Source organism: Pteropus alecto, unplaced genomic scaffold (genome assembly GCF_000325575.1).
Source record: "Pteropus alecto unplaced genomic scaffold, ASM32557v1 scaffold8, whole genome shotgun sequence".
Classification (NCBI taxonomy): domain Eukaryota; kingdom Metazoa; phylum Chordata; class Mammalia; order Chiroptera; family Pteropodidae; genus Pteropus; species Pteropus alecto.
In genome coordinates, this window is record NW_006494609.1 from 14077623 (window position 1) to 14092343 (window position 14721).

Here is a 14721-nt window from a genome sequence, read left to right on the forward strand (position 1 = left end):
TCAAATATTTTCACAGTGCAAGTCCTTAATTCCTGGGGTGTGGGGAGGGGATGTATTTTAGTAGAAACCAACTTCGTTGAGTCCAGCAGACAAGTAATGTCACAAGACAGCTATAATACTCACTTTATGCTTTCATCAATATCTATTACACACCAGATGCTAATCTACTATAGACTCTAATGACCTCTAAAACTTTACTTCATTGACCAAAACAGTGTAAGCCTGTAAAATCGACTTGGCTCTTACATATATAGTATAATCTAAAAGGTAAACTTTCCATTTTAGACAAATACAGAAATGGGCTCTATGGCTTTTTTTTTTCTTTCTGATTGTAAAAGTAACATCATGTAGAAAACAAAAAATATAAAAAGTTATAAAGAAGAAAAAAATCTTAAACCGACCTTCCAATGAAAACCACTGTTAACATTTTGGCCTGTCTAGCTTTTTCCCCCCTATACATTTTAAACATATTTGAGAACAGACTGTATATGAAGTTTGGGGCCCTGCCTTCACTAAATATTAAAATACAAGCATTTCTCACATTGTTACGAGGGGAGCATAAACATTATGGAATTAGAACCGGATTAGTCCTTGGCCGGATTGGACATAGCTTTTCTACCCTGGACTCCATGCCCAGAACTTTCCTGGTTCCTTTTGCCTCCCAAGATGGCTCCTACTGTATCTTCTTCTTGGAGCCCCTGCCGGCCCTTAAATGTTGTTTCTCCTCAATGCTCTACCCTCAGGCTACTGCCCTCCATCCAGTGCCCTTTTTTGAGCTACCTACCACCTGTAACCAAGGAGTCCCACATTTATCTCCAGCTCCCACCTCTCCACTCAATTTCAGATTTCTGTGTCTAAGAGAGGCAGCATGATCTGAGAGATCTTTACCACCATAACCTTGACACCAGCACAGTATCTAACAAGTGAATGCACTTGGAATGCTCACAGCCTCCTCAAACTTAATGTGCCCCCATCTCAGTGCACTGACTTTCCTACCCCTGAATTTTCTTCCTTGGTGTCACAGCACCCTCTTACGGACACCACATCCAGTTGAGCACCGTGGAGCACCGTGGAGTAACTTCCACCACCATAAAGTGCTCCCAGACTTTTCCTGTCAGAGGGGTCAGCTCCTCTAGTCTAAATAATGCCTGGACTCCTATTACAGTTACCACTGGACTCAGACCCTTCTCCTTGTCACACTCACTTTGTTCTTTCTGTTCTTCTCCTAGTATATATCACAAAGTTTTATAAGTCTCTCTACGCTAAATTGTAAACTGCTTCAAAATAGGGTCTATGTTTTACTCACTTTTATATCTAACGACTAGCCAAGAGTTCTTTTTATTAAATAGGAACACTTATTTAATAAATTTAATTGTGTAAACAATTGCATAAGTGTATAAGTGATTTATCATTTAAGTGCTCTACTGCTTCATGACCTGCATCCAGTAAATATTTCATTTGCTCAAAGGCAAAACTCAAAAATAAAACCCCAAACCTAAACCTAATATAAAAGTAAAAATCTGTTAAATTTCACACAGGGTACACATTAAGTGTTATTTACTTAATAAAAAATCATTGTACAAATGATTGATAAGTGTATAGGTGATTTCCTATACCAGCCCTTTACAGTTTAGTGATCTGCAGTCAATAAACATTTCATTGGATTAAAAAATAAAATCCAAAACCTCAACCAGGTATGAAAAGTAAAAATCTATTAAATTTCATGGAGTGTATATACATAAGTTACCACATCACTGTACCTATCATTAAATTACTCACATTTAAAATTAAAACCAACTTAGTAGACTCAAGGGTGATAAAGGTGGGAGACCAGTTATCTTCCTAACAGAACCCAGGTTAAAGACAGTGCTTCAAAGGCTGAGTCTGCTCAGCTGACCTGCTTTGGCATTCCAGCTGAAATGACTGCGTGTTAACAGGAGAGCTGCTGGGAGCTTGCTGGGAGTCAGTCCTGACTACTTCTCTGAGCTCCGTAATGGGCCTCTCAGTAACCAACATCCCCTAATAGTTTAGTTGAACCACTCTGAACCCACCTGGGGTTTTCATGGGACCTACTTATGTCAACAGACCATATTTACGGTGAGGTCGTGATACATTTAAGCTTAATGAAGGATGGAGAAGTGAAACATCATGTGATCCCTGGCTTCACTGGGCTTACAATCTGACAGCGAGAGCCCACTCATACGCGACAATGAGCCAAAGTGATCGCCAAGCCGTTTGGTCTAACGAGGACACGAGGGAGGGCATTCCCGGTAAACCCCCGAGTGCTCCCTCTGCTTGATGACTACAATTGAATTTCTTAAACCTGGACTAGATCTTGCCTCTGATTAATTACAGTTTAGCAGCTTAAGAAGAGGGATCCACTCCTAGAATGTGATGTAACAGACAAGGGGAGCAGCACAGAGAGAGAGAGAAAACTCTCATTATTAGTGCATTAGTGCAACGTTTCCTGGAGAGAAAAGGACACTTGTCCCTTCAAGCTCGGCTCAACTCTCATTATTAGTGCATTAGCGCAACATTTCCTGGAGAGCAATATCCAACAAAATTTCAAATGTACCTGGGAATTGTACTTTTAGGAATTCCACATATACATCCACATATACTTGGCTCAACTCTCATTATTAGTGCATTAGTGCAACGTTTCCTGGAGAGCAATATCCAACAAAATTTCAAATGTACCTGGGAATTGTACTTTTAGGAATTCCACATATACATCCACAAGCATAGATATAGGTACAAAAGGATGCTCATTGCAGCAATGTTTGTAGGAATGAAAAATAAGGGAATCTAAATGACCAAAAACAGGAACTGGATAATGAGAATACTATGTGACTGTTTTTTAAAAAGTGGTGGTGGTCTATGCTTTTATGCTCTGGTAGGGAGGGAGAAGAGTTTACATTCAACTTTATACCTTTCTGCATTGTTTGAATTTTTTGAGTATGTAAATGTATTACTTTTATAATTTAAACAAAGCAAAAAAAATTTTTTAAATAAAAAAAAAAAACCCTGCATGTCACTTCTGTGAATTCCTCCTATTACTAACACTCCCCATCCAGCCTTTCCTCTTGACACCTCTCTAGCATCTCATATTTATTATAATTATTAGCAGCCTGGTGGTGAGATAGGTTTCATGGGTTCTAGTGAGGTAGCTTTCTAATTCATCCCTCAGTTGGGTTTTTAAGATAAAATTCAGCACTGGGCACATCTCTGAAATTGTTTATAAGGCAGAGATTAACTTTATAAATACCTTAGGATCCATTCACCATTAGGATCCCTGTATTGTCTGCCCCATCCCCAAATACACAAAGAAAGCTCTACCTTGGAGGGCTTGTACCCAAACAGCATTACAACAGCTACTTTAAAGTCCTCTCTGCTTAGATAGCCTTTGTTGTCTTCATCACATGCTTTGAATACCTGAGGAAAATTAAAGTACCTTTAGTTAAGATTAAAAAACCGTCTGTTCCATTATTTTTATTACTAGGTTATATTAAATTTGAACCTCAGAAATCTAAAACTCAGCCCAGCTGTAGGGCTCGAAAATGGAGTTTCATTATCCTACTTTTAATTCTCAAGAAATCTTAATGATGGGCTAAAATTTACCCCCTCAAAAGTTCCAAAGACTTAATCGCTAAACTGACGCAAGTTAATTCCTTTAAACCATTGGGTTAATCTATCAAAAATTCGGTCCTAGAATTAGGAAGGTGAGGCAAAGGGGCTGGCTTTGACAGGAGGGAGGAGAGATGCAGATTAGTTAGTAAACTCTGCGGCAGTGGAGAAGGAATTTAGAAGTAGCCAGAACTCTGGACTGGCAGCCAGAAGCCTTGCAGCCCTAGGCTGTCATTAATCATGACACTTTGGAAGGATAGTCCACTCCTTGTCTATGCAACGAGGCTGAGTAAAATCCAGGCGGGGTGACCAAAGTGAGAGCCCCGAGTCAAGTTAAAGTCCGAGACTCAGCCCTCCGGACACCTACTTCCACCAACTTCTTGCGTTCTGAGGGGCTGGCTTCCCCCGTCCGCGGCTGGGCGCCGGCCTGGGAGAAAAACATCGCGACCGCCACAACCGAGTCAGTACAGCGGAACCCGCGACCTCCGCAGCCAGACACGGACGCGCTGCAGACCACCGGCCACGTTAACCGCGCCTCTGGAAAATAAACCTGGCCAGCCACCTCCAACGTCTTATCCCATTGGATGGCCTGCGAGCCACTGGCGTTGATTCCGCAGTTCTATTGGCCAGAGGCTTTAATAACGTTTCCCCGGAACAGCCTATGGCGGAGAGGCTCCCAGACCCGCCCCCTGCACTGGCTCCGCCCCGTCTAGTCCCGTTAACCCCTAACGCGCTGCTGGGAATCCTGCTCACCTAGGTCTTTCTCCAATGTGTACCGCGCGATTCCTTTCATTTTCTTCTCCCACACCTTACAATAAATTACTTTTGAGAATTTGATCCACGGCACTGTGCTATTATAGAAGACGCAAAAAAAAGTGTGAACAAAGCATAAAACGAACCAAACAAAACAAGCCAAATCCAAGATTCACGTGCAGATCAGCAAGTCATTGGGGTAGAGCCTTTGGGGATGTTTTGTCCTCTCGGTAACTCCAGCACCTAGCACGATGCCTGGCACACAGCAGACGTTCAGGAAACCAACCAAGTGAGCCCTTAGGACATTTACAGCAAGTTATTTCATTCAATTCTCTGGTGAAAGAAACGCGGAATAAGTAGTATAAACACCACTGAGCCCAAATTCCATAGCAAACATCTTTATTAAAGGCAAGGAATATGAGAGGGTTCCGTTTAGCAAAAGCCTTTTTCTTAGATTCCCTTTCTTCTGGCAAGTCTGTAAGATTAAACACACACACACGCGCGCGCACGCACGCACTCACGCGCGCACACACACACACACACACACACACACACACACACACAAACAGGCACCAAGACCTGTTTGAAATAAGAAACAGGCATTTGAGGTCGAGTCCGTTGGAAACTCATTTAACCTTTTATTTCACAGCAGGTTTTAGTGTGCGTCCCAGGTCAGTCCGCTTTTCTCAGGACACAGATCTCAGCCCTCGAGATCTCTGCCTCGAACTTCAGCTGATTTTCTCTCTGCTTTTAAACCTCTCCCTAGCCTCGAGCCGCGGCGATGCAGCTGCTCATCAGAATCCCTGTAAATACGATGAGTTTTGCTAACTAACTGAGGGAGAAACGAAGTAACACTTCTTTTTCCTCTCTCTCTTTCTGTAGAAGTGGTCAGGAGGTGAGCCGAGAACTAGAGGCGCCAGGTCTTCCCGCCGCCTCGATCGCGAGAGAGGGCCCCCGCAGCTCCTCTTCATATGGTGGTCTTTAGGACCCAAGGGCGGGCGTCCCGGAAAAGGAAGGGGCAGGGCCTAGAGGTGCGCGCCGCAGCCCGGATACTTTGAACTTCGCGCAGGCGCGGGTGGCCGTGGACGGGTGGCGTCCCTGACCGCTGCGAATTTGAGGAGCCTCAGGTTCGTGCTCGACGGCTGCGGGATCCCGACCCGCGATCCTGTTCCCTTCGGCCGGGTCGCAGTGCACCGGCCGCTAGGGTCCGGCGAAGTCGTGAGTGTTGGGTGGAGCTGGAGGCAGATCCCGAGGGAAGCGGTGCATCTTGTAAAGACACTGGGTAGGGTCCCCTCCCGGGCCTCGGCTTTCTCCAGTAATAGTATCTTTTAGGCGCGAGCCTCAGGCGCTGCAGAGACCAGAGTCCTGCCGGGAGTGGGGTGTAAGGAGCCCTCCTGCTCGGGTCCTCTTTCCGGCTGCTCCACTACCAGGTGGTTGGTCTCGGCTGTTACAAGTGATAGCTAGCGCACGTGAACGTCTATCCTGTGCCAGGCACTTAACCTTTCTGTGCGGTTTCCCCATAAATGGGAAGAGTCGAGGACTTGTGAAAGCGAAATAAGTTTATACCCGGTAAAGCCCTTCGAATTGTGCCTGGCCCGAGGTAAGCGCACAGAAAAGTTAGCAGGTGTCCTCACTTCCTCAGCGCACCCGAATCTACTCGCTTCACTCCACCCCCACCGCCTTCACCAGCTCCCCGAGTCCCTGCAGAAGCCTCCTCGCTTCGACTTTTGCCTCCAAACCGTTCTCCACACAGTTGTAGGGAGCATAATATTTTAAAAAGGAGTAAATCGGGTCATCGTACCCCCGGCTTATTGAAGCCCTTCAGTGGGACCTCATTGTCCTTAAAATAAAAGCCAGTGTCTTTAACACGCCTTACTCCTCCCCACCCACTTTGTCCTTTCTGTGCCCTGGTAATTATCACAACCTCGTTCTCGCTTCCTGGCCTTTGCAGGTTGTGTTCCCTCTACTTGGAAAACCGCCCCCTCCCCCCTTTTTCCTGGCTGGTTCTTTTTCATCCTCCAGGCCTTCCTTAAATGTTATTTAGTCAGAGAGAGTTCCAAAGTAAGGGCATCCTATTATTGTGTCTCATACTTGTGAAATGTAAGGACTGTCTAAAGATATCTTAGCTGCTTTTTCGGGGCGGGAAGGGAGTTTATTTTTTTGTGTTGGTCTGTTTCTCTCTGAAATATAAGCTCTTCCAGGGCACAAACTGTTTCTATAGTAACTCTTTGTTTCTAGGGCTTGGCACATAATAGCTGCTCAATAAGTACTTGTGGAATGAATGAACTGGGGGAGGGGGGGAGCGTGTATGATACCCTGTTACAGAGGAGGAAACAGCCTTCAGCAATTAAGTAACCTACCCATGTGTACATTTACCCCTTGGTAATGACTGGATTTGAAATTGGGACTCATGTTTGCCCACTACTGGCCACACCCGGCTTCAGCTGAGGAGCCTGACTCCTGTGCCCTACTGATGGTCTCAAGCTCTATAAAAAAGAGCAGCGGGAATGTAAAGGAATTGCCCAGCCGGATGTGGTATGGTGTGGGCAGAGGAAGAGCTAGCAGCTTTAAGAGAAGTGCTCATTTGCATCCACAGATTTTTTTTTTTTAAGTCCTTGATAAAAGCTCTAATATTCCAAATTGGCATTTGATGGGAGAATTTCTTTAGATTTTCATCTTTGGCATCTATTTTCCTCTTCTGAAATCAAGAAAGTGGAAATTAGACTATGTGGTTTAGAAAAGTGTTTTGCTTCGGTATGAGGTCTTTGTAGGTTTTAGTAAGTAGTTAGCTTTAGGACCAGACCAATAAGATAATTATTAAGTTAGTTGGGTCCTCATAGAAGTACTTCTAGATAATGTAGATCCAGAATTGACCATTTGACACTGTCGAGGACTTCGTCAGCTTATCTTTGGGGAAGTAAGAGATAATCACTGATGTCCTTCAGGCTCCCATGCTTTGGTGAGGGATAGATCTGTAAATTCCAATTGGACCCTAAAAAGTCGAACATAGTCAGAGCTACTTGAAATTCTTAAATTGTTTTCGGCTCAAGAACCTATTGGAAGCTTCAGGACCAAGAATGAACATTTTTGTTTTGTTTTGGACTTTTGCTCAACCCCCTTTCTTGAGGCATTAAGATTGAAAGACTAAGGGAGAAGATGACCAGGATTTTTGCTGTCACTTTTGTTTGCCACATTTCTATAGCAGATTCTGGTAACACGCTTCTGAACCACCTGTAAAGCAGCTGTTGTTGGTTACTTGGTTCTGCATCTGGTAGGTGTCAGGTGCGCTGTATGTGTTGCGGACACTCACGTGACAAGAAATTTGAGAGCAGTGGAGTTGGTTTGCCAGTGGCAACTGTGGGCGTGGGAAATAATGATATTTCTATCTTTTGTTTCTAGAAGAAATATAATGTCTCAGGAAGGTGGTTACGGGAGGTGGACGATATCCAGCAGTGATGAGAGTGAGGAGGAAAAGCCCAAACCGGACAAGCCATCTACTTCTCTTGTTGTCCATGCTGGGCAGGGAGTAGTGTGTGAGCCAAGGTACACCTGTTCCGAGGCTCGGAAAGCCGCCCACCGGAGGAAGATGTCACCTGTGAAATTCAGCAACACAGATGCAGTTTCCGAAGTGTTACCTCCCAAAAGGCAGAAGAGTGGCTCCCAGGAAGACCTAGGTTGGTGTCTCTCCAGCAGTGACGATGAGCTGCCACCACAGACGCAGCAGAAGCCAGCTGAGAAAGTGGCCGTCAAGGAGGAGAGAAGCACCTCCTCTCCCAAAGATGATGCTGCCCCGAGAGCTGGAAATCACGTCCACCACGAGCTCAGCAAGGAGGAAGACGAGTACGAGACATCAGGGGAAGGCCAGGACATTTGGGACATGCTGGATAAAGGGAACCCCTTCCAATTTTACCTCACTAGAGTCTCAGGAATTAAGCCAAAGTATAATTCTGGCGCCCTCCACATCAAGGGTAAGTCGTGCCAGAGTCCCTCAGTGAGACCAGGAGGGTAGCCTGGAATGACCTTTCTTCATGGTCTTAACTTCTCAGGAAAAGGAAAAATACCATTTTAACAAGGCAAATGCGTGAGTTTGACAGCAAACTGTTTACTTAGGTCAGAGAATCAGAGGGCGTTTCTCACAGCCCCACAGATCAACCAGCGGGACCGCTTAGCGCAATATTTAGACTTGTTTAACTTTTATGTTAAAGATTAAACTTGATCGATAACACTTTATTAACGAGGTAGCAAATACCTGATAGCAGCAGTTCTCTTTGGTCTCTGGATCAGCAGCATCACCTAAAACTTGTTAAAAATGCACATTCTCGGGCTCCACCCAGATTCTTTAAATCGGGAAGCAAGGCCCTGCAGTCCGTTTTAACAATCCTCTTAGGGGGTTCCAGTGCCCTATGGAGTTTGAGAACCGCTGCCTTGAAGCCTGGTTTTGGTTCCTACTGAAGAAGCGAAAAAGGAATGCCAGAGTACAAATAGATGTTTCAGTTCTGAGCCTAAAGATGGCCTTTGGGTGGCTTTGGTTATTCCCCAGGGGTATCTGACATTGTGATAGTATATTTGATCTTCATCTCTGGTTATATTTGGTTTTTGTCTCAGGCTCCAAAAAACAGCTCTAAAGTAATAAAAGTCAAAGGAGTATCTTTTGATATTCATAACAAGCCCCTTTCATGCATGGGTTTATGTTAATGAGATGAGTTTTCAAAAGCCCCCTAAGCATGGGGGGCTGGTAGTCAGGGGAACCAATTTCCTGATTAAAGTTGGAACTAACTTTAAGCCTCACTCCCCATATCTAGGAGAGGAGAGGGGCTGGAGGTTGCGTTAACCACCAGTGGCCAATGATTTAACCATTCATGCCTATGTAATGAAGCCTCCTTTTAAAAAAAAAAAGCCTAACTGGAGGGATGTGGAGAGCCTCCAGGTTGGTGAACCCGTGGAGGGGCTGGGAGGGTGCACCGGAAGAGGGCACAGAAGCTCCACGCCCCTCCCCCCACACCTTGCCCTGTGCATCTCTTCCACCTGGCTGCTTCTGAGTTGTATCCTTTTATAATAAACCAGTAATCTGGTAAGTAAAGTACTTTCCTGCATTCTGTGAGGCTTCCTAGCAAATTATCGAACCCAAGGAGGGGATCATGGGAACCCCCAAGTTATAGCTTCATAATCAAAGTGTAGGAGATCTGGACCGGTGATTGGCATCTGAGTTGGAACAGTAGTCTAATGGGGCTGAACCTGTGGGATCTGATGCTAACTCCAGGTGGATGGTGTCCGAAATGAATGAAATTGTAGACACCTAGAGAACTGGAGACAAAGTCTGTGGAAAACCCCCAAGCACACGGTGTCAGAAGTATTGGGCAAAGAAAGTTTTCCTTCAAGAGAGAGTAGCAGGTACTGTAGAATCCGCGACACAGGGTTTGAATCCTGGTCTCACCACTCACGTGCTGGGTGGATAATTAACAAAGGCCCTGGCGTTCTTTAATTTTCAGTTTACTCATCTTTAAACTGGAGGGGGTAGGGGTTCAAAAAAGAAGAAAGTACATGAAGTGATCAACACAATATATTCACATGGCAGATATAACAAAATAAACATTCTTATTTCAGATTACCTTTTTTTTCTGGTCCATACTCAAAAATAGATTATGTTCACTATCAATAGTGTTTTAATTACATGTAATTGTAATTGTATATTATATCTTCTGTGTGATATATAAATACTTGGTATTAAATATTGGTATATTTAATTCTATACAGTAAGAGATTCTATAGGTTCTTTTTCATTTTGAGGATCTCTTGTCTCGATACTTTGAAGAAATATTAGAACTCAGTATTTCTGTTGTTTGATTTATGAAAGATAGACACAGGAAATCATTAGAGAACGATGAAAGGCTTTGCTGTATGTAATAAAATGATAAAATCTGGCTATTAGCACCAAGATATTGAAGAAAGTGTGATAATATTAAGGTAGCATGTGTGTATGCGCATGTGTGTGTGTGTAAGCTTTAATCCTCACGACAGCCTTATGTGTAGATATTACAGTTGTCTTCCTTTCATAGGTGACAGATCTGCAGTGCAGAGATGTCGAATAGCCTACCCAAGGTCACAGAGCTGGTAAATGATAGAGCTGGGGTTTGAATCCCGGCATTTGGCATCAGAATCCATGCTTTTAACTGTTCGATATACCCCTCCAACATATGGAGTGGTACATACGATATCTACAAAATTGTAGGTTGTTTAGAAGATCTCAGAGGAGAAGGGACTTTACATGGGCCAAAAAAGATGGGTAAAATTTAGAAAGGTTAAAAGAATGGCCAGCGGTGGCAAAATAGAAAACACCACGCAGGAATGTATTGCAATTTATTTCTTGATGGTGCAACTCCCTGTAAAGATAGGAGCTTCCTTAAGAAGTATACTTTGTTCTTTTAAAATCTTTGTACCCCCCAAAAATAAAAAATAAATAGCAAATTAAAAAAAGAAGTCTTTGTACCTGGGCAACTAGCTCACGTCTGGAAGAAGGAGGCACTCAGTAAATATAGGCCAAAGAAATGAAGATGCCCATTTGAACCGCCCAGACAGTTTGGTGGTTAAAAGCGGAAGTGCTGGAGCCACTCAGCCTGGGTTCATATCCTGACACTGTCCCTTCTTGGCTGTGTGGCCATGGACAGCCTCCTAAGCAGAGACTCCTTGTCGACCAAATGGGAATGACAGACCCCACCTCAGAAGATGGCTGTGGGGAGGAAGAGTTAACACGTGGGAAGTGCCAAGAATAATGCCTGGCACCGCAGAAGTCCTGTACCAGTGCGGTTGTTAGAAGCCTTGGTAATGACAATGACCGAGCACTTCCTCTCATGGTGAATTTTTTGAGCTTTCTGACCTATCTGAAGTCAAACTTGAATGCGAGTGAATTGGGTCTTCCCTAGAGATGACCTTGGATGCCAGAAATGTGAGCTTAGAGCTGTGGGTGCCTCTGCCTCCTGCACAGGAAGCAAGTGCTCCCAGACTCCAGAAGAGACCCTCCTGCCAGTCCCTGGAGGGGAGGTTTCCTCTAGGGAGTCCTGAATGAGGACTTGAAGGAGATAGATTAGATCTGAAAAGAACACATATCATTGTCCTTATTGGCAGTTTCTAAAATTGAGCAGTCATCCAGTACCAAAGTTGTAGATGTTAATTTTACATTGTATTTTATTAAAGAATACGTAGTATTACATAGCACAATTCGAGAAATTTTTTCTTGAATTTTATGGAACATTAAAATCTAGCTTTGTAGTGACTTCTCAGTTCACTGTTTTCTAAGCCAAATGTTGATCATCAATGACTAATAAGTCAGTTGTGATTATTGAGCATTTTTGTCAAAATACGAACTTTAGATTTACATGTTTTGTCTTCTCAGATATTTTATCTCCTCTGTTTGGGACCCTTGTGTCTTCAGCACAGGTGAGTTTCCAGTTGTTTTTTTTTGTTTTGTATGAAAGGGGACAAATAATTAAACAACTCCATAAGAAAATATGAGTGGCAGGGACCTGTGTCTCAGTCCTGTGCTGGTCCCCAAGATGGCACAGACCACAGCTGCTGTTGTAGGATCCACAGCCCTCAGCATGGAACGTGGATGTCACTATCAGTGGAGCTCTTGGCTCTGGATTAGGCTGCAAAGACTGGCTAAGAAGTCACTTGGAAATTACAGCCTGAGGGACTTCTTTTTGGGACACTTGATAAGCTCTTGGGCTCTGGTGCAACCCCCTGCAGAGGTGTGGGTAGAGTGGTGAAGGCTAAGTCAAGTTTGATTTGATTTAGAAAAGTAAAATGTTTTGCACTTGCCTCACCACCCCTGCCACACAAGTTAGGGATACTTAAGTGTGTTTGATTGCTTTTGCCTGACAAAGCTGATGTCTTTGTGTTGATAAATCACATTATGCTCCAGGCTCTCGAGTAAATAGAAAAAAGGTCACTTTTCCGAAGAAAGCACAGCTTCTTGTGTCTTTCGCATCTCACTTGGTCTCAGGAATTCTGGTCTCCAGATGGAAGGTGGGGTGAATTTGCGTGTGTTCTCTTAGTGAGATTGAGTCACTGTGTCCAGGAGGAGGGTCGATGGGAGGGAGCCCCCATGGGTAAGTCCAGTACAAGATGTGGGGTCAATATGTAATTGTTGTGAGCCTAGGGAATGTCTAGTCTCAGATGCCCAGTTACAAAGTTAGTTCATAAGTTAGGCTGGAAAGAAATATTCTTTTCTAAAAGTCCTTTTTATAATCACCTAGGGAGAAAGGAATAAATTTATAAGCTTTTTTTTTTTTTTTAATTTAAATTAATCAGAGAGCCCTCAGAAATAAATTCCGCAGAGATAATTGTCTTAGAGCCTGCTTTCTCACGCATTCCTCCATGAATTGAGATTCCTTGAACCAAATATTCTCTTTGAGATATAGTTTAGGTTTGGTTATAAGTCTTGTAGCCTAGCTGTCCAGGTTTATAAATAAAATTGTAGTTCATCATTATTTTAGAGTGTTTTTCAATTTTAATAACCAAATAGTTCTTATAGACTGCTTCGCTAGATCACTCATGACTTAGTTCCTTTTCTTTCCCCTGTCTAGTTTAACTACTGCTTTGATGTGGACTGGCTCATAAAACAGTACCCACCAGAGTTCAGGTGAGTTCTACAGGATGATAGATTGCTCCATAACTGTAATGAGGCTTGAAAACCCAAGATTTGTGCTTCTCAGGCAACTGCCACCCATCTTTTTCAAATGCCTTTTAAAACCATTGAAATCATTAAGTTGTACTGGACGTCGTTAAGTTAAAACAGCATTTTTCGATCTTACTAATCATATGCATTCTTTAAACAGATTTTAGCACTTTCCTCCATTGCTCTGTTCAGAAGTAGATAAGGACAGATTCCAACCCAAATAAGAGAACTTTATGTCCAGTGTTAATATGAAGGAAAAAGTCACTGCCACCTGCTCTCTAGACCTGTAAGCATGCCAACACATGGCCAGCAAGCCACGCTTCACTGACTACATCAGTGCTGTTTTGAGAATCTCTTAAATGATTCTTCCTGTAGTTTAGGAGTTATTAAAAAGGGTCATAGGCCCTCCCTTATCCAGGTTCTGGAGGTGATAGATTTTCAGTCTTCTGCAGCTCCTCAGCCTGGGGTCAGACAATATAGACCAAATAGATAGCATCACACAGTGATGTGCCACACTTCCTGGTTTCATTTACATGGCAGAATCCATAACGACAAGTAAGATGGAGGAGTACACACGCAAGAAAAAGGATTGTCAGCATCCTCAAAGTCCTTGGTGTGTTGAGGGCTCAGATTGTGGAAACCATCAACAGTAGATAAAATGCTGTTGAAATTTCCCAGGTAGCTTTGGCACTCAGGGGCTTGTATTTGACCTGTGACACGTAGGATTCGTTTTAGCTGCGTGTGACAGAATACCCAAAATAATGATGGCTTAAACAAGAAAGAAAAAGATTTCTCCAGCTTAAGAAGACGAGGCGGTAGACATTCACGGTCCAGATTCTCAGGGACTTAGCCACCCCTTTTATCTTTCTGTCCCACTATCCTGGTGTGCGACTTTAGTCTTCAGAGTCACCCAGCGGTCCAGCATGGCACCTAGAACTCCAGATCACTGGTCTGTCTTCTAGGTGGCAGGAAAGAGAAAAGGGGAGAAGGACGAAAGGGCCAAGGCCCCGCCGAGCAGCCGTCCTGGACGTCCTGCCCAGCACCTGCCTGGATTTCACTGGGTGGAACTCAGTTACATGGCGTTAACTAGCTCTAAAAGAGGATGCAGATGGAGTCTTAGCTGAACACTCCTTGTCCTGCATAAGATCTGGGCTCTGTTAGGGAGAAGGGGGAATGCATATTGGGAGGCAACGTGCCGTCTCTGCCACAGGCTCCTTCTGGCCCATAAGCGTCCCTGCGAGTGGCATTGGCACTACTGTTTTTCATCACTTTGCTTCTCAAAGACCTTGAGATCAAATTGTCGCACCTTTCAAGTGTTGCCATAGTGGAGACTGCAGTTCCCTCAGTATCTGTCATGGGTTGAATTGTCTCACCCTGAAAGAGGTCACTTGGCGTTCCAACCCCCAGTACCTCGGACTGTGGCCTTATTTGGAGACAGGTTTTTTATAGAGATAATCAAGTTAAAATAAGGTCATTAGGGTGGGTCTTAATCTATTACGACTGGTGTCCTTATAAGAAGGGAAAATTTGGACACAGACACATGTAGCGTGAAGACACAGGGAGAACATCATCTACTAGTCAGGGGACCACCGAGGCTCCCAGGAGCTGGGGGAGAGTCCTGCAACAGGTCCCAGAAGGAGCCAGCCCTGCTGACGCCTTGGTCTCAGGCT

The 14721-nt window shown here is 44.0% G+C and overlaps 2 protein-coding genes across 14 annotated transcripts in view; one reads left to right on the forward strand and one right to left on the reverse strand.

Annotated features, from left to right (window-relative positions):
- The window catches only part of EFCAB11 (EF-hand calcium binding domain 11), a 122465-nt gene extending 118286 nt beyond the window's left edge, over positions 1-4179 (reverse strand). For 4 of the 6 annotated variants that reach the window (XM_025042141.1, XM_015599618.2, XM_025042140.1 and 1 more), the window contains exons 1-2: positions 3992-4179; positions 3337-3432 (exon numbers count right to left, since the gene is read on the reverse strand). In XM_025042141.1, coding sequence (XP_024897909.1) covers positions 3337-3432; positions 3992-4066 — 171 coding nt within the window. In that variant the 5' untranslated portion in view covers positions 4067-4179. The remainder of the gene's footprint in view (positions 1-3336; positions 3433-3991) is intronic. The other 2 variants (XM_006925521.3, XM_015599619.2) reach the window with 1 other exon arrangement.
- A 1243-nt stretch (positions 4180-5422) lies between these two features.
- The window catches only part of TDP1 (tyrosyl-DNA phosphodiesterase 1), a 74458-nt gene continuing 65159 nt past the window's right edge, over positions 5423-14721 (forward strand). For 6 of the 8 annotated variants that reach the window (XR_001518114.2, XR_001518119.2, XR_001518117.2 and 3 more), the window contains exons 1-4: positions 5423-5504; positions 7777-8345; positions 11768-11811; positions 12960-13015. Coding sequence is in view for 3 of the 8 variants with exons in the window: in XM_006925522.3 (XP_006925584.1) it covers positions 7787-8345; positions 11768-11811; positions 12960-13015 (659 nt within the window). In the remaining 5 variants the exon portion in view is untranslated. Of the gene's footprint in view, positions 5660-7776; positions 8346-11767; positions 11812-12959; positions 13016-14721 lie in introns of all 8 variants that reach the window. The other 2 variants (XM_015599711.2, XM_015599710.2) reach the window with 2 other exon arrangements.